Genomic DNA, 24,830 nt, shown 5'->3' on the forward strand with positions numbered 1-24,830 from the left:
TCCCTTCTCACCCATATCTTTCTTGTAGTCACTAGATCATTGACAACTCCAGACAGGTTACATCAGCCTCCCCTCTGTCTAGAAGCTGTTATAGTACAGGAAGGAAAAGACACACTATCAAAAAACAACAGCAACAAGAAGACAGAATCAGCGTCTCCCAGTATATTCAGTGAAACGTACAGGGATTTCTCCTTGTCAGCAAGTCAGCATTAACTTCTTCAGGAAAGACAACCTGTAACTCAAATCAGTTCTGAGTTCATATCCTACGTGCACTGTCCCGGCATCTCTATGCCCCCATCCTCGGGCAGCAGTTGTTATTGTTTTAATGTAGTCTGTGACTCATCACTCAGTTTCAAAACCCTCTAATGGCTCGCTAAGCATGCATGAGAAATGCCTGCCTGCAGGCTGGCTTCTCTAAAACCAATTATTCCCCCCAAATTTCTTTTACATTTTTAGATGGACAAATAGACTAGCACTGTAAAAACTTTAACTCTTCTCCTCCCTCCTATATGTTATGCACACAAACACAGGTATACACACACACACACACACACACACACACACACATATTACAAAGGGGAAAAAGCCCATAGAACGTGTGTGTATGTGTATATGTGTGTGTGTGTGTACACTGTGTATGTTACATGTTAAAGTCAGAATAGCTGTGAAGATACACAGTCCTGGTTCTTAAGAGGCAGAGGCAGGAGGATTGTGAAGAAGATGGCAGGAACTGTTAGCTATGTCAAAAATCACAAGTATGCTTCTAAGATCTGGGTTTTGAAACATTCCATGGTGGAATAAGGGGCCTTGGCTTCAGATTTTGCAGTTTTGCTACTCAGTTCCTAGGAAGTTTGGATTGCTTGCCATTATATTAAATTTGGCATCTCCCAGGTAGCGCCTAAAGCTAAACTGGTGCTTTTCCAACACATTTGCTCAGCCCTGCTGAGTTCAACATCTGTTTACAAAGGTGGTTTCTCTCTTTCTTTCTTTCTTTCTTTCTTTCTTTCTTTCTTTCTTTCTTTCTTTCTTTCTTTCCATCTTCCTTTTGTCTTTTCTTTTCTCTTTTCCTTCTTTCTCTTTCTTTCTTTATTTCTTTCTCTCTCTCTCCCCTTTTTTTTTTTTGACTGAGTCTCCAGCCATGGTGAGCTCACTTTCCCTTCTCAAGACTGTCCTGTGGTCTGTTTTTCCTCTGTCAGGCTTTCAAGTTAATTATTTCCTGTTTCTGTGAGTCTGTTCCTTACCCACCTCTCAGACCACCCTCCACACATTCCTACCCCCATCCACTCCCCAGCGCATGGGCCTTTGTCTCCTGGCCTGCCCTTGAGTACCCTCTGAGAGCCTTGGAATTAATTTCAAAGTATAGTAATCTCGACACAAAAACATGCCTTTCTTATAAAAGCCAGAAGTTGTGTCCCAGTTTCCAGCTTTTTAGCAAGTCTATGTTAGATACTGATAGGCTCTATTCTCTCTCTCTTTTTTAAAGATTTATTTATTTTTATTTCTATGAGAACACTGTGGTTGTCTTCAGATACACCCAGAAAACATCAGATCCCATTACAGATGGTTTGTGAGCCACCATGTGGTTGCTGGAAATTGAACTCAAGACCTCTGGAAGAGCAGTCAGTGCTCTTAACCACTGAGCCATCTCTCCAGCCCCCAGTCCCTTAATGCCTGAGTCCTGAGGTACTGTGACAGATCACTTGCCCTGTTTGAGGTCTCTAGCATCCCTTCTACAGTAAGCCTCTCAGGACTCCCACCCTGAGCCTGCCTGTCCTAGTGAACTTGTTCCATTGTTCATGCAACAGTGTTTCTTTCCCTCCATATCTCTCCCATTCCCTCTCATGAATATCAGAGCCTGCAGGCTTCCTGTGGCACAGCTACAGTGGGCTGAGTTGTAGTTCAAAATACTCTATGTACAGAAGCCCCTGGGTGGACAGGACTAGATATGTGGTTCAGAGCACTGGCTGCTCTTCCAGAGTTCAATTTCCAGAACCCACATGGTGGCTCACAACTGTCTGTAACTCCAGTTCTAGGGGATTCAGTGCTGCTTCTGGCCTCTGTAAGCACCAGTCTTGCAAGTGACACAGACAAACATGTGGGCAGAATTCCCACACATATAAAGTAAGTCATTGTTAAAAAGCCACTACAGGTCCTGGGATCTGCTTCCTCTTCCCATGCTCAGAAATCTCACCAAACTAGCCTTTTACAGTCTTCAAATTCTTCTTCCAGCTCTGCCTGGAATTTGTTTTAGCTCTCTCACCTAGTCTTGCTGACGTTGTTTATCATCATGTCTGCTCTCAGTTCCTCAGCTTTTCTCCCCTAACTTCTCACCCCATGAGAGTGCACTTTTACAGTCTACAGTTACCCGGACACCTATTTCCAGCCTGACAGAAAGTAAAGGAGGAAAAAACCCAAAAAGTTCTCACAAAGCTGGGAACAGCTTAGTGACATGTGCTGGCCCCACAGGTATGAGACCCAGAATTCTAGCCTTAGTACCTCAAAGGGAATATAAATGTTAGAAATGTTAATAATATGTTAGAATATAGATGTTTGTGCATAGTGTATACATATACACTTAAAGTGAAAACATGAGTCTAAACACAGAGTAGAGGTTCAACTCTCTTTGAAGGAAAAGAGAGTCTCAGGCTTCAGTCATCTGTATGTTCACTCTCTCAGCCTGCAACCCAAATCTGTAGGTCTTTCCTGTGCAGCTTAAACAAAGGGAAGCCTTGATGTTTATTGAGGATTTAGGTAACTACTTCCCAGTTAAGAAGAGATTTTTAAAATTGTGCTTTCATTATGACTCCATCTCCGTTTATTGATCAAGGGATTTCTTGCCTCACTTAACTCCATAATCTACTGATCAGATTAAGAAAATTCGAAAACTATTGTTTGGCAGCAGGAACAGAGACCTAAAAGCGATACTGGGGAGGTGGGGACTCGCATACTATAATCCAAGGAGAGTGACGAATCGACCATACAGAACACGTTTTTATGCTTTATTTATTTATTCTCTTTATGCACTGAGCATGGAATGGAACAAATCAGACTAGAAGTTTTGTGGCTAGGACTGTTTGGGAGTTCCTAGTAAAGAGATATCCAACACAAAGTACTAAATCAACGAAGGGATAGGAAATAAGCCACATTAAAAGGCTTAAACACACATATGTCATTATTCAACATATTTCTGGCACTTATTATGTTCTTTTTAAATGTAAGGAATAATACCCAGAAGTAGTGTAGTAACTTCTCAGTTACAAGATGCCCTGGATTTGGGTGTTTCTTTTCTTACGTTGTTACTGCCTAGTGCAGAGCTGCACTTCTGGAGAGACCTGTGTTTACCCTGTACCTCCTACCTGCCAGCCTACTGCTCACTGTATTCTCATTAATTCTTCCTCTTGAGGGATATGGGGAAGAGAAAAGAGGTGAATTTCAGGTCAGTCTAGTATGCTTAGCAACAGAAGCAATTCAATCTCAGTACAATAAATTTGAAAGACCTGTTCAATTTATTTTTGTGTGTGTGTCATTTAGGAATTTGCTCTATCCAACTGAGGGAACATTCCTCTCAGTTAGAACCTGGACATTTTTGAGATTGATAGGATTTGGGAGGGGGGGAGATTTTATTTAGTTCCTTTGAGACAAGATCTTGCTCCATAGTCAAGGCTGGACTCAATATCTATTTCTTTCTCTTTAAAAAACTACGTCTTTTATTACATTCATGTGTGTATAGGCAGTTAAGAGTCATAGGATAACTCACTGAATTGAACCAGTTCTCTCCTTCTGCCATGTGGTCCTGGGCCATGAAAGCAAGTTCCTTTATGCCCTAAACTATCAACACAGCCACAGCCTCCATCTCTTGACCTTCCACCTCAGTCTCCCAAGTGCTAGGATTACAAGCCTTCCCTAAAACAACTGGCCTGGAAACAACTGCAGGAAATCTGAAGACCAAAAGAAAGAGAATCATGTATTTGTACCAATTACATGAGAGAATTCAAACCTGTTTACATTGCTGGGTTTTATTACTCAAAATTACCCAAAGAAGCTGGTCAGTGATGGCGCACTTGGGAGGCAGAGGCAGGTGGGTTTCTCAGTTCAAGGCCAGTCTGCTCTACAGAGTGAGTTCCAGGACAGCCAGGGTTATACAGAGAAACCCTGTCTTAAAAAAAAAAAAAAAATTACCCAGAGAAGTGAGTAATTATACCCATTCTATACACATGGGAAGTGAGGTTTTATTTAAATTACTCTGACCAGTTTCTCAGTCTGCAAAAAAACCCAGCCTAAGGCTGGAGAGATAGCTCAGTAGTTAGGAGCACTAGTTACTCTTCCAGAGGTCTAAGTTCAATTCCCACCAACCCCTTGGTGGCTCACAACCATATATAATGGGATCCAATGGTCTATTGTCATGCAGGTATACATGCAAATTGAGCACTCATATACATAAATAAAAACTTAAAGAAACCCAACCTAACAGTCTTCAAAGCACAAGTCCTTTACAGATATGGAAAAGAAGTCTATTTGCAGGGACTTCATGGGAAACCCATTAAAGACAAAATGCTTTTACAGAATAAAAATGTCTAATTCAATGACTGAGTGCTACCCCCACCCCCTCCCTTAAAAAACAAAAAACAAAAAACCAAAAGACGGAACAACTCTATTACAGTATAGAAGATCCCTCACAGAACGGTCAAATCACGTTGTAAGAGAAGGAACAGAGAGGAAATGGTGACAGCATTATGGCATTTTGGCCTAAGATGCTAAGGTGACTATGAAATATTAGCGCAGCTGTGTACTTCTGTAGCACCATCGTCACAAATGTTGGCCATCTTCACTGCAGACAGCTGCAGGCTCGGGTTTACTTCTGCAAACCTCACCCCTAGCCCTCGATCGGGCGGGTGTCGCCAGCTGTCGTAGCACCCGCCACAGCCTCTTCTTTCTCACTCCCACGCACCAGCCAAGGCCGCCGCGGCCCCGACGAGAAGGCGCGCGCCCCAGGCGCACGTGACGGGCCTGGGGAGGGCAGTTTTCATTCTCCCCTCCCCCTTTCCAAAAACCCGCCCTCTCCTGGCAGGCCGAGGCTTTCTATTGCGCTACCGTCAGAGTGGCCCCCAGGTCAGCCAATCGAGACGCAGCGCCTCCAGTAAGGCCCGCCCCCTGATGGTCCTCAGGTTCCTTCCCGCTCACACCGGAGTCACTTCCGAAGAGAGAACCGCCATGAAGAGAGTAGGGGGTGCCGCCCACCTCTGCACCGACAGCCTCCCCGAGTCCCAGCAGCAAGACGGCAACCACGCACCCAGCTTCTCCAGCCACAGCTCATGCCGCCGTCGCCAGCGGCGCCGACATGACAAGGCGCTGCATGCCCGCTAGGCCAGGTTTCCCCTCATCCCCAGCCCCGGGGTCGTCGCCCCCGCGCTGCCATCTGAGACCCGGTAGTACCGCCCCTGCTGCAGCGGGAAAAAGAACAGAGAGTCCTGGGGACAGGTACCGTGCAGAGGGCTTGAGAAGGGGCCGGGTCGCGGGGGCACGGGTAGAAGGGAGGACTGCGGACGGCTGCTCTTCAGTTCCCGCCATCCTCAGCGAGCTCAGGCCTTGATGTTCTGGGGCCTGCAAGCCCTCGCCCCGCCTCCGCGCGGGGGCTTCTGGGAGTTGAAGTCTCCTTTTCTGTAGTTGGGGTGTTGCTTTTGGTCTAGTGACCACCTGCCTAGATGGCTGCGGAGAGCCTGCTTTAGGTAGAAGGTTGTTTTTCTCCTTCTCGAGTGCTTGCCCTGGGGCCCTACCTTCTCGAAGCCTCTATTTAGATCGTTCTGATCCTGGTGGTTTCTTGAGTTTAATTATGTAAGATGTGATAAGGAAAACCCACGAATTACTTAATAGTACAGTGTACACGACCATTCATACTAAAAACATTTTTGGAATGCGCCTGTTTTCTCTTTGAGTGACTTTCTCCCTTGCCAACAGACCTTTCTTTTCCTGTTTTCTTTTTCTTTCTTTTTTTTATATGGTAAAAATTTTCTGGGAGCTATGTAATGATGGAGAATTTCATCAAATGACTTCCTCTGATAATAAAACATATTCAAATTATCTACGAACTTGGTACTGTCTTTTTTTTTTTTTAATTTTAAGAAGTGGTAACAGACTTTTACGTTTATGCTTTAATATTGTAGCACAGCCTCACAATCCTTTATCTTAATTCTGAAAGCCAGGAAGCTGTGAAAAGCAAATATTTTCATTACGTTTTCTACCACAGCTTACTTGGTAGCCAAGCCGTGTTGACCAGAGCTAATATAAGGTTGTGCGTGGTACTGAGTGTGAGTGTTGATAAGCTTTGCTGGAGAAATACTAGTATTTTGGCTACAGGTTGCAGTACCAGATCCTGCTGGGGGTTGTACATAATACATTCAAGTTATTTCTTCTCCAAAATCCAATAAATTGAGAATTGTAGCACGTTTGGTCTCAGCACTTTCAGATAAAGGTTTGTGAAGCTGTCATAATTTTTTGAACCAGTTATATTTAAGTAATGGATATTTCTGTGTGCTTGAGATTAGGAAACAATTATGTTTACCTCTACAGAGTTCATTTATAGTTTCATGGTTTGCGCAAAGTAATTTTTTCCTTTTGGATGTATTGAAGAGTGTAGTATTAGGCTTAATACTGTAGGGAAGGATATGGTGTTAATATTTAGTAAAAAGATACAACTATATCTTGGTTTTAATTTGCTGCTTCTGAGTTCTTTTGTACCTCTCCACTACCAGTAGTAGAGACATCATTTGTCTTCTCTTTGCAGGCGAGCATTTCTTCCTTACTCAGTGGTGGAGTTAATTTACCTAATGTAATTTACTTCCTGTAAACAAATGCATGTTTTCTTCCATAGCCTGTCACTCATATTTCTCATCATCATTTAGGTTCTCTCAACATACCATGGAGTCTGGGTCAACCAGTAAAGGTGCTCACTGCTCTTCCAGGGTGACCAGTAAAATGTACACTAGAGAAGGGTTTGGGTTGCTCAGGCTGCCACTGAGTACTGGCTCAGTGGGGGAATGTTTAGAGACACTGCTTGTGCGCTCTCTTTCAACAAAATGGAGACATTTCAGGAAAAAATTATTTACTCAATTTATTTCTACATGTAACATCTCAACATTCATGAACAGATCAGAGTATAGGTTCTGGTAATAATTGTATGCCCATGGTAGGGTGCGGTAACCCATACACATTATTAAAGCTGTTTGGTTTGGATTTTGTTTTACTTGTTAACTGTCCAATTCACTTTTTATCTTACTTAGGTAGTATGCTGCTTTTGTAAAATATCCTAAGGTTTTTTGTTTTTTGTTTTAAGTATTTTACTTTTATTTTATGTGGATGAGTGTTTTTGGCTGAATGTCTGTCTGCACCATGTGTGTGCCTGGTGTGAGGAGACCAGAAGGTGGCATCACATCAGCCCTGGAACTGGAGTTAGTCATTTGTGCATAGCCATGTGGGTGCTGGGAACCCTGGCTTCTTTGCAGAGCAGCCAGTGTTCTTAACCTCTGAGCCATCTCTTCAGCCCTTGAATCTTTGCTTGTTTTATAGGATTTGTTTGTTTTGATTTGTTTTTCAAGACAGAGTCTCATTGTGTAGCCCTTACCAGGCCTAGAATTCACTCCATAGACCAGGCTGGTCTCCAATTCACATAAATACATCTGCCTTTTCTCCTGAGTGCTGGAATTAAAAGGTGTGTGCTACTGCTCCTGGCTAATCTTAAATCTTAGAAAAAAAAGTTGAAACAGAAGTTGTTGCTCATTCTAGTTTTTGCTATTAGTTTAGGATCTTATAAAACATAAAGAGATTTGTGTAAGAGTCATGAATGATCCTTTCTGCTTTTGCCTTGCACGTTCCTTTTCAGATCAACCCTTCATTCTCCCATCTGCTATTCTACTCCTGCTGCAAGTCTTTGTTAGACAGACAGATCTATGATCTCTATTATTTATCAGGTTTCTGTTTAAGACTCAATTGTGTTTATAGACAGCAAAAAATGGTTATATGTTTTTAATTTTCTTGTGGTTTAGCAAACTATGATTGACATTTTCAGGACTTGATTAGTTAAATCAGAAAGTGGAATTCAGCCCATATTATATAAATCTAATATTCACTAATTAATCTAAAATATTGAGGTTTTAATACTTGGTTTTGTGATGTCATATTAGTTGTGCTTTTATTTTCAGGAAGCAATCAATCATAGATTTCTTCAAACCAGCTTCAAAACAAGGTATGCGTGTTAATGTATTTTTGATGGGTTGTTTTAGAGATGAAGAGCCTCCAAACTTTTGATTATACTGTTCAGAATTTAAAAATGTTTGTTATAATGAAAATGTGTTAAACAGTAAACCATCTCTTCTACATTCTTAACATTAAAAAATATTCCAGAGTATAGTGCTTATATTATTTGTATTCTCTAGTAAAGTAGCTCACAAATAAAGCCATAGGGAGCTTAGTTGATATAGGAGAAGGGGATTCATGAAACTTCATAAAAGATAAACCTATTTCTTAATTTTTCTTTCTTCCCCCCAGAATATATTTTATCACCACATATTGATTGGCTTGAATTTTTTAGTAGCTTCAGTACAGTTAAAAGTTAATAGTATAAATATTAATAGACACATCAGTTTCTTTTTAATAATGTGTGATTTATATGTTTTAATTGTGGCTGTTTTAGACAAACATATGTTGGATTCTCCTCAAAAATCAAACATCAAATATAGAGGAAATGGATTATCCATCACTGGGACAGAGCAATTTGAAAGGAAATTATCTTCACCAAAAAAACCTAAACCCAAGAGAATGTCATCAGAAGAAAGTCCTATTTTAGAAGCTTTGATGAAAGGTGGGAAAGAGCACCACAAAGATCGTGGTGTCCATGAATCACGGCGGCCTTGTATATCTCTAAGCACCAAATATTTACGCAGAGGAACAGGCATCTATGCGGCTTCCTCTTATCGGTTGCCCAAAGAGATGAAGGCACAGAAGAAAAAACACCGGTCTCCTGAGAGAAGGAAGTCACTGTTCATTCATGAAAGTAACAGGGAGAAGCATGACAGAGATCAAGGCAAGAACAGTGAAGACTCCAGAAAACAGGCCCCAGCCACAGAAGGCGACATCTTCAAGAACAGCTCCAGGAGTGTTGGTAGTAGAAGCAGCCTCTCCAGGCAGCATCCCGGAGAGAGCCCACTGGGGGCTAGGTTCCAGTTGTCGTTAGCGTCGTACTGCCGCGAGCGGGAACAGAAGAGGCTGAGGAAGGAGCAAATGGAGCAGAGAGTCAATTCGGAAAATTCTTTCTCAGAAACAAGCAATCTTTCCTTAAAGTCCTCTGGCGTAGGGAAAAAATGTAAGCCAAGGCAAGAGCACAGCAAGCACAGTGAGGCTGCGGCTGGGAAGAGTAGCCTCTCCGACCGGGTACGTACAGGACTTCCCGAGGCAGCCTTGTTACTTTTGGGCCACGCTTAGACCTAAGTCTAATGATACATACTGATCCATAGCATTTAAGGAAATACAGGTGCACAACTTGGGCTGATGCTGGCTTCATTTTTTATTTTGGTTTTTTTGAGATAGGGTTTCTCTGTGTAGCCCTTGTTTTCCTGGATCTCCCTTCACAGACCAGGCTAGCCTTAAATTCTCAGAGCTGCACCTGCCTCTGCTCCCGAGTGCTGAGATTAAAGCCTTGCATCACTATTGCCCAGTTTAATTCAGCCTTTACCCTAATTTTTACAGACCTGGAGCAAAGATCTTTCTTTTTTAACAATTTTTTTTTAATGATTCCTCTTTATTTTTTATGTGCATTGGTGTTTTGCCTGCATGTCTGTCTGTGTGAGGGTGTCAGATCCCCTGGAACTGGAATTACAGACAGTTGTGAATGCCATGTGGGTGCTGGGAATTGAACCTAGGTCCTCTGAGCTATCTATCCCTCCAGTCCTACAAACATTCTTTCAGGCAAGTATTGTAATTTTTTAAAGATTGTCCAAAAGGAGGTACTTAAGGAATGGCAGATATAAAAGAACAGGAAACAGCTTAGAGCTTCTCAAAATGTCCTCAGAGCAGTAGCAGCAGTGGCCCTTGGAATTTGTCTGAAATGCACTCTCTGTCCCTGTAAGAAACAGTGGAGTCAGTGCAGCAATCTTCAGTTAAAAAGCCTCCAGATAAGTGCCCTCTAAAAGTTCGAGAACCACTGTTTCAGGTTATATGTAAATCATCCGTTTATTTACTTTATTTGAACCTATATGTGGAGGGCAGAAGAAGCCACCTGCTCCCACCCGCTCCCCTGGAGCTGGGGTTACAGGTGGTTGTGAGCTAAGAATCAATCTCAAATTCTACAAGAGCACAGTTAACTCTTAACCGATGAACTATTTCTCCAGCCTCATATAGAAATCCTAGATAATTGTTTAGGTATGGGTCTTAGAAACATACCTGAGGACTTAGAAAACTCCATATGTTTTTTAGTCCTATCATACTTTTCTTTTGAGAATTCAGAATCAGATTAACATTAAAACTTTTCTTCCCTAGAACGTCAAAGTTATTAATTTCAAATTATATCTACATAAAGAATAAGGTCAGGTATAAAAAAGTACATACTTAAAATTCTAGCACTTGAGAGGCCAAGGTAAAGCATTATGAGTTAAAGACTATCCTGGCCTACATGGCCTAATACTGTCTCAAAAACAAAGAGCTCAAAACTGGGAATGCACCTAGCTGAGCATTCGCCAACCATGTGAGAAGCTGGGTCCAGTCCCCACACTGCAGACAAGTGCTGTGTTGACTAAGTTACTAGGAAAATTTCAAATCACGTAAACAAAAAGGAAACTATAATGTTCTAGTTATAAGAAAAAGGAAATCCCAGCATTGTATATTACTAGAAGGTGTTTATGAATCTAGAAGCCTGTTTGTAATAAAATTGTACCTTCTGAGGTTGCTGATAATAGATGTAATATTTGGTCCATATAGCAATAGTCTTCTATTGTATTAATTTTTTTTAAATTTATTTATTTTATGTGAGTACACTGTCACTGTCTTCAGACACACCAGAAGAGGGCATCAGATCCCATCACAATGTGAGCCACCATGTGGTTGCTGGGAATTGAACTCAGGACCTCTAGAAGAGTGCTTTTAACCACTGAGCCATCTCTCTAGACCTATTGTATTAATTTTTGACTTAAAAATCACTGTTAGCTTTATAAAACAAGGACTTAATTTTTGTGATTGATTTGTTTGTTTGTTTTTCGAGACAGGGTTTCTCTGTGTAGCCCTGGCTGTCCTGGAACTCACTCTGTAGACCAGGCTGGCTTCGAACTCAGAAATCCGCCTGCCTCTGCTTCCCAAGCACTGGGATTAAAGGCATGCGCCATTGCCCAGCTTTTTTTATTTTTTTATTTTTTTAGATTTATTTATTATTGTTATAAATGAGTACACTGTAGCTGTCTTCAGACACACCAGAAGAGAGCATCAGATCCCATCACAATGTGAGCCACCATGTGGTTGCTGGGATTTGAACTCACGACCTTTGGAAAAGCAGTCGGTGCTCTTACCCACTGAGTCATCTCACCAGCGCTCCTCCCCCACCCCCCCCTTTTTTTTTTAGCTACCTCTGAGTGTAAGTGCTTGCTTTATTTGTCTAGAAGTCAGTTCAGGTGTAAGTTCATATTCTTTACTTCTCAAAATTCCTAATTTTCTTCTCCTTTTCCTCATAGGAAAATGGACATCTCTCAAGAAAAAGATCATCTTCAGACTCGTGGGAACTTTCAGGTAGGTAGCATCAGACCTAAGCATAGAATTTCTACTGAGTTTGTATCTTTTTCATACCAGTTTTTAAAAATAAATTTGTTCAAATATTCAGTTCCCTTCCTAGAATTAAATGTCTCAAATGGTTAAGAATTTGATAAAATTACATCCCCAAAGAATACTATTCAGATCTAGGTATGGTGACACACATCTGTAATCTCAAGTACTGGAGAAGCCGAGACAGGAGGCTCTAGAGATTGACGTCAGCCTGAACTACATAGAATAATACCTGACCTCAAAAAATAAATGCTTGAATTTATTCTGCATGATCTGTTTTCTTGACCTCTCTCTGCCTTCTTCAGGAGTTCTCAAAAGTGTGTTTTAACAGTGTATTTTTATACTGATATGGAATGTTTCACTTCTGAATCTTTGTCTACATCAAGAAACGTAGTCTTGATGTTAAGCATGATGGCACAAATCTGCGATCCTAGCACTCAGTAAGCTGAGGGAAGAGGATTGATTGCACGTTTGGGGCTTGCTTGGGCTACAGTGGACATTGTCCTAGAACAGATGAGTGTAATCTTGTTTTCTTGGTGTACTGTTAAATGCTTTGTATTAAGTTAAAACAAGATCCAAATATTCCAAATACAAAGGTGCTTTTTAAATATTACATCTCCGAGACATCTATAAGATTTAATTGATACTTTAATCACAAATAGCTGTTAGCTCAGGAATTTTTTTTTTTTTCTTCTTGAGACAGGGTCTCTATAGATCTGGCTGTCTTGGAACCCTGTGTAGCCCAGGTGGCCTCAATCTCAACAAAATACATCTGCCTGTGCTTGTCTCCCCAGTGCTGGGATTAAAGGCATGCACAAACTAACTCAGTTAACTCAGTTCTTTAAGGTATCTTTTTTTTTTTTAAGATTTATTTATTATTATATGTAAGTAGACTATAGCTGTCTTCAGATGCACCAGAAGAGGACATCGGATCTCACTAGGATGGTTGTGAGTCACCATGTGGTTGCTGGGATTTGAACTCAGGACCTTCAGGAGAGCAGTCAGTGCTCTTAACTGCTGAGCCATCTCTCCAGCCCCCAGGTATCTTTTCTTAATCGAAAAATAGAACATTAAACTCTGAACACTGCAAGTGAACCCGGGAGAGCCTGGTTTATTGTTGTTCAGGAGTTTGGGGACACCATTCATATGTTAAATCTCTCTTGCCCACAGAAAGATCTGAAGCAACTTGAGGTGACAGCCATGGATAAAATATTTAAAGTAAGGACCCAGAATTAAAATATTAAAAATTAACACTGCATAATTTTATTCCTGAGCAAATGAAAGGCTTCTAGAAATAATCTTATTCATCTAGTATGTCAGCTTTTTCTGCCATAACCTCAAACTTTGAGAAATGAACTTTACAGATTATTCCTACATTTGGGAGGATGTAATGAACACAGCAATAGTTAACACATATTGAAAAACTTTCTGTGTTCCTTGTGTCATTTATTGATGTGATAATTTAAAATGCCCCTGTACATGGTAGTACATGCCTGTAATTTAGGCTGCAGAGCAAGACCCTGCCTCAGAAACAGAAATAATGGGGCTAGAGAAATGGCTTAGTTGATAAAGCGCTTGCTCCACAAGGACCACAGCTCAGATCTCTAGTGTCTGTGTATAAAAGCCCAACTCCGGAGTGCTCACCTATAGTCAGAGCAATGTGAAACCAATATCCAGCAGACAAACTGTCTTAGCAGTACAAAAGAACTGAAGATTCTGCCATTCCTCTACTCAGAAAGTTTAGAAAAGGAGTCTCAGGCTTGGGCTCGGGGAGGAGGGGGCAGCACTTTGACTAGCTTCATTTTTAAAATTGTGTTTTTCAGCTTATGTGTTTCATAAAGGTAACCCTTAAGATTATTTATTTTGAGGGCTTTTTGTTTTGGTCTATGTTTTGAGACAGGGTTTCACTATATAGCCATGGCTGCCCTAGCAATTTATCTGTATAGACCAAGACTAGCCTCAAACTCATGGAGATATGTCTGACTATGCCACCATGCTGAGCACTTAGTAGGTTGAGGCAAGAAGATTAGGAGTTCAAGGTCATCCTCAGGTACATAATGAGTTCCAGACTAACCTGGAGTGCATGAGACCCTGTCTCACCCCTCCTCCCAATCTCAAAACAAGCAGTCTGTGTACGCACACACAAACACAAATTTGATTTTGAGAACACAGATTATGTGCATTATTGGTTTTTTTTGTCTTCCTGAGCCATAAGCATGGGCTAGACAAGTATCTACTACTATATACCTTAAGTCTTCATGAATTTTAAATGAATGATTGAAGTATGGGTTAATAACTTTTTTTCAGTAATTTTTGTCTTGCTGTCTGGAACTCACTATGTAGACCAAACTGACCTTGAATTTGGAGATTGGCCTGCCTCTGCCTCCCAAGTGCTGGGACTACAATCATTTACCACCACAACAGACTTAGTGAAATATTTTTTAACATAATGTAAATTTTAAAGACTAATTAACTTAGGCTGAGGAGATGGCTTAGTGGGTAAAGTACTTTGTGTGTAATCATAGTGGCTAGAGTTCAAATCCCAGCGCACATATATGTGCTGGGCAAGTGTCACACCTCACCTATAACCCAAGTGCTCTAAAAGCAGGGTACGTAGGCAAATTAGACTAGGTGAATTGATAAGAACTATGTTCAGCTAGAGACCCTGCTTAAGTAAATAAAGTGGAGGGTGATCGAGAGTAACACCCAACAGCAGCTTCCAGCCTCTACTCAAACACTAGTGTAAACTAGAACTCAAAAAATACATAGCTTTTGTTTGATTTTGAAGGCTTGTAGAGTGTCAAGACAGGGTTTCTCTGTGTAGCCCTGGCTGTCCTGGAACTTGTTCTATGGACAGGCTGGCCTTGAAGTCAAGAGCTCTGCCTGCCTCTGCCTCCCAAGTGCTGGGATTAAAGGCTTGCACCACCACTGCCCGGAAGATATATAGTTAGTAAAGTGTTTCTGGTTGTCGTTGTTAGTGAATACAGGCATCTGTAACAAAGTACCCCAGCTAGGATAACTTAAAACAACAGAAAGTATTACCACGTAGTTCTAGAATGCTGAAGTCTAAAATTAGTGAGTTGGTAAGGCCCTCCTGATAACTTAGGGGAAGCATGCTTTACATCTTATAGATTCAGGTGTTTGCTTGTAGTCTTCAGCATTCCTTGACTTGTAACTAACTATACCACTCAGTCCATGGTATCTCATCCTGTAGTGCTGAAGGTCAGTACTTGAACATATTTGTGAAGACAGTTAGATAAACCTATCACAACTGAAAACTAGAGAGACATATAAGAATTAGTGGTAATCACTAGATGGAAATGCTTGGGTAAGTCTATTTACTTATTGATTTGGGGTTTTGGGTGTTTTGTTTTTTGGATTTGTTTGTTTTGTTTGTTTTGGTTTGGTTTTTGGTTTGGTTGGTTGGTTGGCTGAGGTGGTGGTGGTGGTAGTTGTTTTGAGACTGTATTGTCCAACCTTCCTACCCTCTTCCAGGCTAGACTTGCCTTGTATTCATGATCCTCCTGACTGCTGGGATTATAGTTATGCACCACCATGCAAAGTAGAATTTATTTATTTATTATTAATTTAGAGATAGGATCACTCTATGTAGCTTTGGCTGTCCTGGAACTCTCTATGTAGACCAGGCTGGCTTTGAATTAAGAAAGATCCCCTTGCCTCTCTGCCGAGTGCTTGGATTGAAGACACATGTTACCACCACCTAGCCCAATGAATTTATTCTTCAATAAGTTATTTATCTGCCCTTTTTATTCCTGTATTTGCTTATCATCTAAAATCCTGATACCTATGGATGTAAAAGTATTTTATTTCTAGAACCCTGTATTCCAATGTGTAGTGTCAGTGTCTAATGTTTTAGGGAGTGATACCTTGATAAGATAGTAATCTAATAGACTAGCAATAAAAATAATCATATGTCATTAGCTTTAAATTTCTTGGACATCACTGTCAGTTGGTGTAAAATAACAGCTTTAGTTCTTTTTTTCAATACATAAATAGTGAGTAATCTCAGCCTAACCTTAGAATTTAAACATTTCTTCAGTGTTCTGTGAATAAGCTTGACTCAGACAGAAGAGTATACTTCTCACTGACATAAAAAAAATTAATTTTAGGCTCTAAACAGAATAAATTCTCCGACAAAAGAAAAAGAAACTCTGTGGACTCAGACCTGAAAAGCACAAAAGAACCTATCATACCAAAAGCAAAAGAGTCCTTCCTAGAGAAGCGCCCAGACGCGTCCCATCAGAGAGAGAAGTTTATAAGACACATCGCACTGAAGACTCCTGGTGGTGTTCTGCGCTTGGAAGATATAACCAAGGAACCTGATGATGAAACAGATCGCTCTTCTGCAGACTTGGCACCTTCAAATTCTGGCCACCATTCTTCCAGGAATAGTGACCAAGTCCACTCAGCAAGTACCAAAGAGACTAAAATACAGAAACCCCACTTACCTTTACCTCAGGAAAAATCTACAATTAAAAGAGCTAGCAACCTTCAGAAAAGTAAACTGGCTGGCTCTGTGACATCAAAAGAGACAAAACTACCTTTAGTTTCCCACGTTCCAAGTGCTGTTTCCTCTCGAGTACCGCTAAATGTTAAAAATTGCACTCTTCCAGTTCCTAAAAAAGATAAAGAGCGTTCCTCCTCAAAAGAACATCCTGGGCATTCTACAGAATCCTCCAAACACAAGGAACACAAAGCAAAGACTATTAAGGCTGTTTCTAATGAATCTTCAGGGAAAAATTCTGGGGGATCTTTGCATTCAGAGTACGCCCCTCCAACAGCGTCTCCCCCAGCTGCCTTGGAAGTTGTGCCGAGTGTCCCAAGCCCTGCAGCACCTTCAGATAAAGAGAGTTCAGGAAATTCCAATGCAGGTAGCAGTGCACTGAAAAGGAAATTCAGGGGTGATCTTGATAGTGATGAAGAAAGTTTAGGTTACAACTTAGAGAGTGATGAGGAAGAGGAGACACTAAAATCACTGGAAGAAATAATGGCTCTGAACTTCAGTCAGACTCCTACAACTTCAGGAAAGCCTCCTGCATTTTCCAAGGGGCTTAGATCCCAGTCGTCAGACTACATGGTAAGAAGTTCTATGATAACTTGTCTTCACTTGATAGGGGAACGATGGATTAATTAAAGAAGATAGATTGTTAACTTACTTTAAAATTCAGTGTTTACTACAGCTCACCGTTAGACTGACATGAGTGTGAATTCTTGTTTGGTAACTGAGTTCCCCATATCTTCAATTTTATTATTGTTAATCAGTGGTCTCCAAACTTTTTTGATCACATGTACTTTTTTATTAAAAGGAAACTTTAAGCATGTACCCCAGTATATATATGTAACTTATATATTCTATACATGTACCACTATAATACTGTGTACTTTTGACATAAGTATATACAGAAAACAGATATAAAAGGAAAAAGAAAAATTAAGTATTTCCTGTGGCAGTTACATAGAAGTTACTATAGATTAAGTTCTACTGGAGTTTCTATAGACGTTCCGTATAAATAGAAGTTCTATTATTTTCTTCCTGCACCCAATGGATCACCTTGCACACCCCCTGCTTTGGAGACCACTGCTGTAAATGAAGGTAGAGTGTAGAAATGTTGTTAATTGTGGTGTGCAATTTTATTTATAAAGTGCTTCATTCTATCTTGGGAGTAAACTGTATTAATTTTAAGATTTCTGTAAAGTTTGGTGGGGAAGGTGTAATATTCCATGGTAAAACCTAAAAATTAATAGTAGTAATTAGAAGTAAGTAGAAGTCAATTAGAAGTAAATTGACTTCACTAAAATAGAATGCAGAAGCAAAGATTAGGGTCACCACAGAGCCCTTGGGTGTTTACATTCAGATCCTGAGGCTTTCAGGGTTTGTAAAACTCTAAGGCAGTACCCCTTCTCCTAATGGATACTGAGATCAAATTGCCTGCAGTATAGAATACTAGATTTAAAGCATGATGATGAAATTTTCCTTTAAGAAGGGTGTCATCCAGACCCAGGTTACTGACATAGAAAATAGTCATTAGGACTCTGAACAACTTTAAAATATCCCAGTTCTTCTACTAAGGTAAGCTATAAAGTATTTTTTAAACTTTCATTTTGTTTTAGGAATATACTCAGAGTGGAACTTACACAAATACCTTAGAGCGACTGGTAAAGGAGATGGAAGACACACAGAGGTTGGTTAAGTCATAATCTTATATTTAACAAACTGCTTGGCTATGGGGTTGGCTTTAAACTACCTCAGAATGCGATAGTAGTGTATATGGGGTTGGGGATTTAGCTCAGTGGTAAAGTGATTACCAAGCAAGTACGAAGCTGTGACTTCAGTCCCCAAGCCACCAAAAATCTCAAAAGAACTAGAAATTAATATGCATTTTGTAGGAGTACCACTATTCTAATTCTCTTGTCAACTGTTTTAGAAATAAGGTGTGTTCTCTTGTTTAAGAGACATCAAAAGATACAGGTTTTTATAGTATGCTGTATATTACTTTATTAATATAAACTCCTTTTTGCTTGTTATATCAGTATCTTACTGTATCCTTGATGAAAAGCATGAGTAGAATTTATTGATTATATGTGTGCACGTACAGTGTATGCATGAGAGTGCTAGTGCATGTGTGCTGTAGCATGCATGTGAGGAGCTGAGAACAGCCTTGGTGTCAGTCCTCACCTCTGTTGTGTTTGAGGCAGGCTCAAACTGCTGTGTGTGCCAGCCTTAGCTGGCCCATGAGCTTCATCGGGGAGTCTCCTTTCTCTGCCTCCCATTTCCCTATGGGAGCACTAGAATTACAGTCACTTGTGCTATGCATCCAGTGCCCTTTTTTTAGAGATAGGATCTATATATCACTCTGGCTGGCCTCAAACTTACAGAATTCTGCCTGCCTCTGCCTACAGGGTTTTGGAAGTAAGGGTGTGCACCAACCCACCTGGTATATGCATGCAGCTTTATCTGGGTTCTGAAAATTCAAACTCAGGGCCTGATTCTGTGCAGCGAGTACTTTAATCACTGAGTTATCACCACAGCCCTACATCTTATTCTCAATAGTTCAGATTGTATTAGCACACTGACATGACCACCACCTAGCTCCAGAGTGTTCTTCATCTTCTCAAACTGAACTCCATGCCTACTCCCATTCTGCTCTGCCTCCTTGCCTTTGGCAAACTGCCATTTGTATTTTTCTTCCTGCTCCTATGAAGCTGACTATTCTAGATATTTCATGTGAGTTCATTTATTGGTTTCCTTATTATATTTAAAGTATTATAATTAGCATAATCTCTTCATTGTTTGTAGTGAAGGTTGGGTCAGAATTTCCTTCTTTTTTTTTTTTTTTTTTTTTTTTTTTTTGGTTTTTTGAGATAGGGTTTCTCTGTGTAGCCCTGGCTGTCCTGGTACTCACTCTGTAGAACTCAGAAATCCGCCTGCCTCTGCCTCCCAAGTGCTGGGATTAAAGGCGTGCGCCACCACCGCCTGGCATCAGAATTTCCTTCTTAGGATTGACTGTTCCGTCTTACATACATGCCGCATTTTGTTCATTTATCCATTTATGGCCACTTGGGCAGTGCCCCACTTTTCAGCTGATGTACAAAAAAAAAAAATGCTATGATGATTTGTGTATTTTGAGTCTGGAACCACATCAGGACATACTAAACTTGAGGTAATTATTGGGGTTTGGGACAACCACCACACTGTCTTTTGCAGCAAGTGCAATATTTTACATTACTATCTATAGTGCATGAGGAGTTCTCTTCTCCACATTTTTTCCAACACTTGCTATTCATTCATATTCATACTCCCCCCTTCCAGCCCCATAGCCATCTTATAGGACATGGAATGGTATGGTTTCTCATCATGGTTTTGATTGCTATTTTTAATACATTTTCATGTGGTTTTAAGCCTCTTGGTAATTTTGGAGTAATGTCTATTGAGAGTCTTTGCCTAGTTTTTATTAGTTTTTATTGTTAGCACAGAAGTAGGACCTTGATTTTTTATGTTTGTTCAATTCAGCAGCATATATACTAAAATTGGAACAATACAAGGAAGATTAGCTTGACCCCTATACAAGGATGACAAGCAGATTCATGAAGTATTCCATAATTTTTAAAAATTTGCAACATTTAACTCTCAAAAAACTCAGTTTTCATAGAATATGAATATAAACTACTCTAAGTAAGGAACCACAGTTATTTATTCTTTGTTATAAATAAATTGATTTCACTTAGGGAAATAAACATTTTAAAATCCAAACTTTTTTTTTAAATGTTTACCAATTTCAGACATTTTGTACTGTTTTCTTAAGTTGGGGGAAGGGTTATTTGCTTAATCAAACATGATCTCAGTATATTGTTATGGTTGGCCTTAAAGATTAGATTCTTTGGTTCAGTCTCCCCAAATTTTGGGATTACAGGTGTATACCACCATGCTTAACATTAAGAACGAGTTTTGAAACCAAGATAACCATATGTGTTTTCTTTGTCTTGTTAATCTGTGGAGGAAATAGTTTAAAATGATAAGCAGCCTACTTTATACACATCACAAAATCAGGGTCAGGATTTTCCTAATGATGTGTATGTGGCTAGCTGAATATATTGGCCGTTGTAATTCAGGAACTTGGGAATCTGAGGCAGGAAGAGCGCCATGAATTCAGAGTCTATCTCAGTAAGTAAATGGCCAGAGAGATGGTTCAGCACTTGCTGAGCTTAACATCCAGAATTCAATCCCTGAGAATCATATGAAAAAGGAAAGAACGGACTCTTGAGTTATCCTCACTCACTCTCTCTCTCACACACACACACACACACACACACACACACACACACACACACACACACGGAAGTAAATGTAATTTTGTAGCCCTGGCTGCCCTGGAACTCACTCTGTAGACCAGGCTGGTCTCGAACCAGAAATCCGCCTGCCTCTGCCTCCCAAGTGCTGGGACTAAAGATGTGCGCCACCACTGCCCGGCTGAAGTTATAAATCTTAACCTTGTTAAACATAACTATAGGAAGTCTTCAGACATTTAGGTTAAAAGTTTTTTCCTCTAAATTTATAGAGAAATTGTTTAAAATTAAGCATTGCTACATGTGCTACACACACACACTAATACTTAAATTAAAGCATGAAGATCTCAAGTGTCAGGCTAGATTAGGATACTTCAAAAGATTTGTTTCAACACACATACACACACACACACACACACACGCGCACACACACAAACAATGGTAATGTTGATAATATTGAGAGTTCTTAGACAAAAGACAGAAGTAATATTTGGTATGATGATTGGCCCATTGATAGTGAGAGAATAGTGTTTATTGATCACTTATTTTCCTTTAATCTCACCAAGAGTTTGTGATTTAGTGTCCCATAGTAAGTGCTCAATAAGTGTTACATGTGGTAATGATAATAATCATGAGACCACGATGAAAACAAAAACCTAATTAACATTATCAGGGTGTTGGTCTACAAGATGTCAGTGAGTATTAAAGATTAGAGAAGATGATCAAACTTGACATTATTTACCATTTTTTCCTTTTTCTATTTCTGGTTTGGATAGTCATTATTAAATTTCTAGCTGTAAAGAAATACCCAAAGGGCTGAAGAGATGGCTCAGTGATTAAAAGTACTGGTTCCACTTCCAGAGGATCCATGTTTGATTCTCAGCACCCACATGATTGCTCACCGTCATGTGTGACTCTAGTGCCAGGAGATCCAACACCCTCTACTGGCCTCTCTGGGTACTGCACAAACATGCATTTAGGCAAAACATATAAAACAGAACTTTTAAATAGTGTAATATATTTTGGAGATATGATTTACTCTTTATTGTAACATAACTTGTTATATAACAGTACTTGGTAAGAGTTTTCCTTGGTGCAGCTTTTAGATCACAGCAAAAATTGTTTTTAATTGGAACAATACAGAGAAGATTAGCATGGCCCCTGCACAAGAATGACACGCAAATTCATGGTGCGTTCCATATTTTTTTTAAATTGTTTTTAAATAAATCATAAGCCTGGCCTGGTGTGCATACCTTCACTCCCAGTACTCAGAAGGCAGGTGGATCTCTGAATTAAGGCCAGCCTGGTCTATATAGAGAGTTCCAGAACTACATAGAGAGACCCTGTCTCAAGAATGAATGAATGAATGAATGAATGAAAGAACAAATAAATAAGTTATGGACTATTTATTAAGACATTCTTTTCAATTTTCAGGCTAGATGAACTACAGAAGCAGCTACAGGAAGACATAAGACAGGGCCGTGGCATTAAATCTCCAATCAGAATTGGTGACCAGGATAGTACAGATGATGAGGATGGCCTCTTGGAAGAACACAGGTAGTGTCTTTTTACACTATATAATCTTCTAGTACTATTTTACCATTTTTTTAAATTTGATTTTTATAAAACAACTGGACCTTTGGCTGGCTGCTCAGTGACTGAGATACACTTGGGTTTTGTTGGAAGACAGACATTAAAACCAAATTACACCCTAAGTCTTTTTTTTTGTTTTTGTTTTTTCAAGACAGGGTTTCTCTGTGTAGCCTTGGCTGTCCTGGAACTCACTCTGTAGACCAGGCTGGCCTTGAACTCAGAAATCCACCTGCCTTTGCTTCCCAAGTACTGGGATTAAAGGCATGTGCCACCACCGCCCGGCTACACTCTAAGTTAACACTGAGAGACTCAGTGGTTTTCACTACTGAAAGTAGGAAATGTGTAGCCATAAGAAGGACTGCAAAACATTTTGTCTGTCTGTCTCTCTCTCACTCTCTCTCTGAGACAGGATTTTTCTATATAAGAGCCCTGGCTGACCTGGAATTCTCTGTAGACCAGACTGGACTGGAACTCAACAGAGATCCACCTGCCACTGCCTCTAGAATGCTGGGATCAAAGTCGTGCCCCAGCACACCTGGCTGAAACATTAAGTTAGTCTTACAGTCTGGAATGTCTAATTTACCTGCTGAGCCATCTCAGCCTGAGTTATCAGTCTTTAAAAGTTATAATATGCTAAAAAAAAATTCCATTGGGCCAGTCCTGAGAGCAAATGCCATTAATTCCAGCACCTGGGAGGCAGAGACAGACAGATCTCGTGAGTTCAAGGCCAGCCTGGTCTACAGAGCAAGTTTCAGGACAGCCAGGACTGCACAGGGAAACCCTGTCTCAAAAAAGCACACACAAAAATGTTGATTCTTCAGAGTTTGCCAAGTGTTTTGCCTTCATATTTTAAGTACAAAATCATATGTGTCCTAACTCTTTGATATTCAATGATCCTTGTATTTCAGGGAATTTCTAAAGAAATTTTCAGTTACAGTTGATGCTATTCCTGATCATCATCCAGGTGAAGAAATATTTAATTTCCTCAATTCTGGAAAAATTTTCAACCAATATACATTAGATTTAAGAGACTCTGGTTTTATTGGAGAAAGTGCTGTGGAGAAGCTTATTCTCAAGTAAGTAAATCATAAATGGTTGCATTTTTTTTCTGTATAAAAATTATTTCTAAGGGCTGGAAAGATAGCTCAATGGTTAAGAGCACTTAACTGCTCTTGCAGAGGATCCAGGTTCAATTCCCAGCACCTGCATGGTAACTCAGAACTATGCATAACTCCAGTTCCAGAGGATCTGACATTGATCTGACGTTTGTGGACGCCAGACATTTATGTAGGTACACATATATTTGTGCGGGTGTAGTAGTCAAGGTGCCCTAGAACAGTGTAACCTGGGAGTCATGACCCCTTTAGAGATCGCCTAAGACCCTTGGATAACATAGATATTTACATTACAATTCATAAAAGTAGTAAAACTACAGTTATGAAGTAGCTATAAGAATATTTTTATGGTTGGCATCACTACAACTTGAAGAAGTGTATTGAAAGGTCACAGCACTAGGAAGGTTGAAAACCATTGGTCTAGAGGGGCAAAGCTTACAATGTGAATCTGTAGATATAGAAAGGGGATTTAGTAGAATGATTTACAGGCTGTAGTCCAGCCACTTTAACCATGGCTGTCCACAAAAGGAAGGTCCAGAAGTCCAAGAAGTTGGATGTCTCAGCTGATCTTGATTATACTCTGGAATCCTGAGGAAGTAAGCTTAAATGCCAGTGAATGAATGAACTTCTAGGAGAACAAGGGGATGTGGGATGGTGTAATCATTCTTCTTCTATGTCTTTTATATAGGCTGGGAAGTAGGGGGAACCTGACTCTTTTATATAGGCTGGGAAGTAGGGGGAACCTGACTCTTTAATCCCAGCACTAGGGAAGCAGAAACAGGCAAATGTCTGTGAGGTTGAGGCCAGTGTCGTCTACAGAGTGAGGTGCAGGTCAGGCAGGGTTGCTCAGAGAAACCCTTTTTCAAACAACAAAAGAAAATAAAGGGGTCTTCTTACTTAAAATGATTTTATTAAGGGAAAAAAAATCCCAAACAGGGCTGGAGAGATGGCTGAGCAGCAAAGAGCATTGGCTGTTCTCCCAGAGAACCCAGGTTCAATTCCTAATACCCATGTGGCAGCTCACAACTATCTTAACTCCAGTTCTAAGGGATCTGGCACCTATATGTAGACATATTCATGTAGGCAAAACACCAGTGCACATGAAAACAAATCATTAAAAAAAAACCCTCACGGGTATGCCCAACCATTTGGGTTTTAGTTAACTCTATGTATAGTCAAACTGGCAACCATCACAGAGGCAAAATACTTATACACATAAAATAGAATCATTTTTTTCAAAAGTTGTTCTTAAAAGTTTTTGATTAGGGCCCAGTAAAAATCTGCTGTTGCCTTCCAGGTGTCAGCTTAGGTTGTTCTGCTGTTTACAGTGCTAGAAATAAAACCAAAGGCCACAAGCACAGTACACCCCATCCTTTTATCAGTTAGGATTAAATGTGTACGGAATGTCTGGGACTGTAGCTTGGTTAGTAGAGTGATTATATAGCATATGCAGAGCCATGGGCTTGCTCTTCAGCACCACGTAAACCAGAAGTGATGGCACACACTGGGAAATGAAAGTGA

The 24,830-nt window shown here is 40.2% G+C and overlaps 1 protein-coding gene, 1 long non-coding RNA gene and 2 other non-coding genes across 7 annotated transcripts in view; 3 read left to right on the forward strand and 1 right to left on the reverse strand.

The window, feature by feature from the left end:
• Window positions 1-5,149: 5,149 nt before the first annotated feature.
• The window catches only part of Slf2 (SMC5-SMC6 complex localization factor 2), a 54,907-nt gene continuing 35,226 nt past the window's right edge, over window positions 5,150-24,830 (forward strand). The window contains exons 1-8 of one of the 4 annotated variants that reach the window (XM_031390445.1): window positions 5,150-5,478; window positions 8,196-8,239; window positions 8,687-9,423; window positions 11,709-11,763; window positions 15,927-16,894; window positions 17,929-17,999; window positions 22,036-22,158; window positions 23,103-23,270. In XM_031390445.1, the coding sequence (XP_031246305.1) occupies window positions 5,339-5,478; window positions 8,196-8,239; window positions 8,687-9,423; window positions 11,709-11,763; window positions 15,927-16,894; window positions 17,929-17,999; window positions 22,036-22,158; window positions 23,103-23,270 (2,306 nt within the window). In that variant the 5' untranslated portion in view covers window positions 5,150-5,338. Of the gene's footprint in view, window positions 5,479-7,590; window positions 7,706-8,195; window positions 8,240-8,686; window positions 9,424-11,708; window positions 11,764-15,926; window positions 16,895-16,938; window positions 17,411-17,928; window positions 18,000-22,035; window positions 22,159-23,102; window positions 23,271-24,830 lie in introns of those variants that run through there. The other 3 variants (XM_031390444.1, XM_031390446.1, XM_031390447.1) reach the window with 3 other exon arrangements.
• Window positions 9,144-24,830, reverse strand: part of LOC116103904 — a 29,986-nt gene continuing 14,299 nt past the window's right edge. The window contains exon 3 of the long non-coding RNA XR_004123622.1: window positions 9,144-9,258. This is a non-coding gene — a long non-coding RNA (uncharacterized LOC116103904). The remainder of the gene's footprint in view (window positions 9,259-24,830) is intronic.
• Window positions 19,812-19,922, forward strand: LOC116104221. The gene has a single exon (XR_004123753.1). It is a non-coding gene; the product is annotated as a U6 spliceosomal RNA (small nuclear RNA).
• LOC116104210 lies at window positions 21,703-21,807 on the forward strand. The gene has a single exon (XR_004123745.1). It is a non-coding gene; the product is annotated as a U6 spliceosomal RNA (small nuclear RNA).

The sequence above is a fragment of the Mastomys coucha genome, unplaced genomic scaffold (assembly GCF_008632895.1).
Source record: "Mastomys coucha isolate ucsf_1 unplaced genomic scaffold, UCSF_Mcou_1 pScaffold21, whole genome shotgun sequence".
Classification (NCBI taxonomy): Eukaryota; Metazoa; Chordata; class Mammalia; order Rodentia; family Muridae; genus Mastomys; species Mastomys coucha.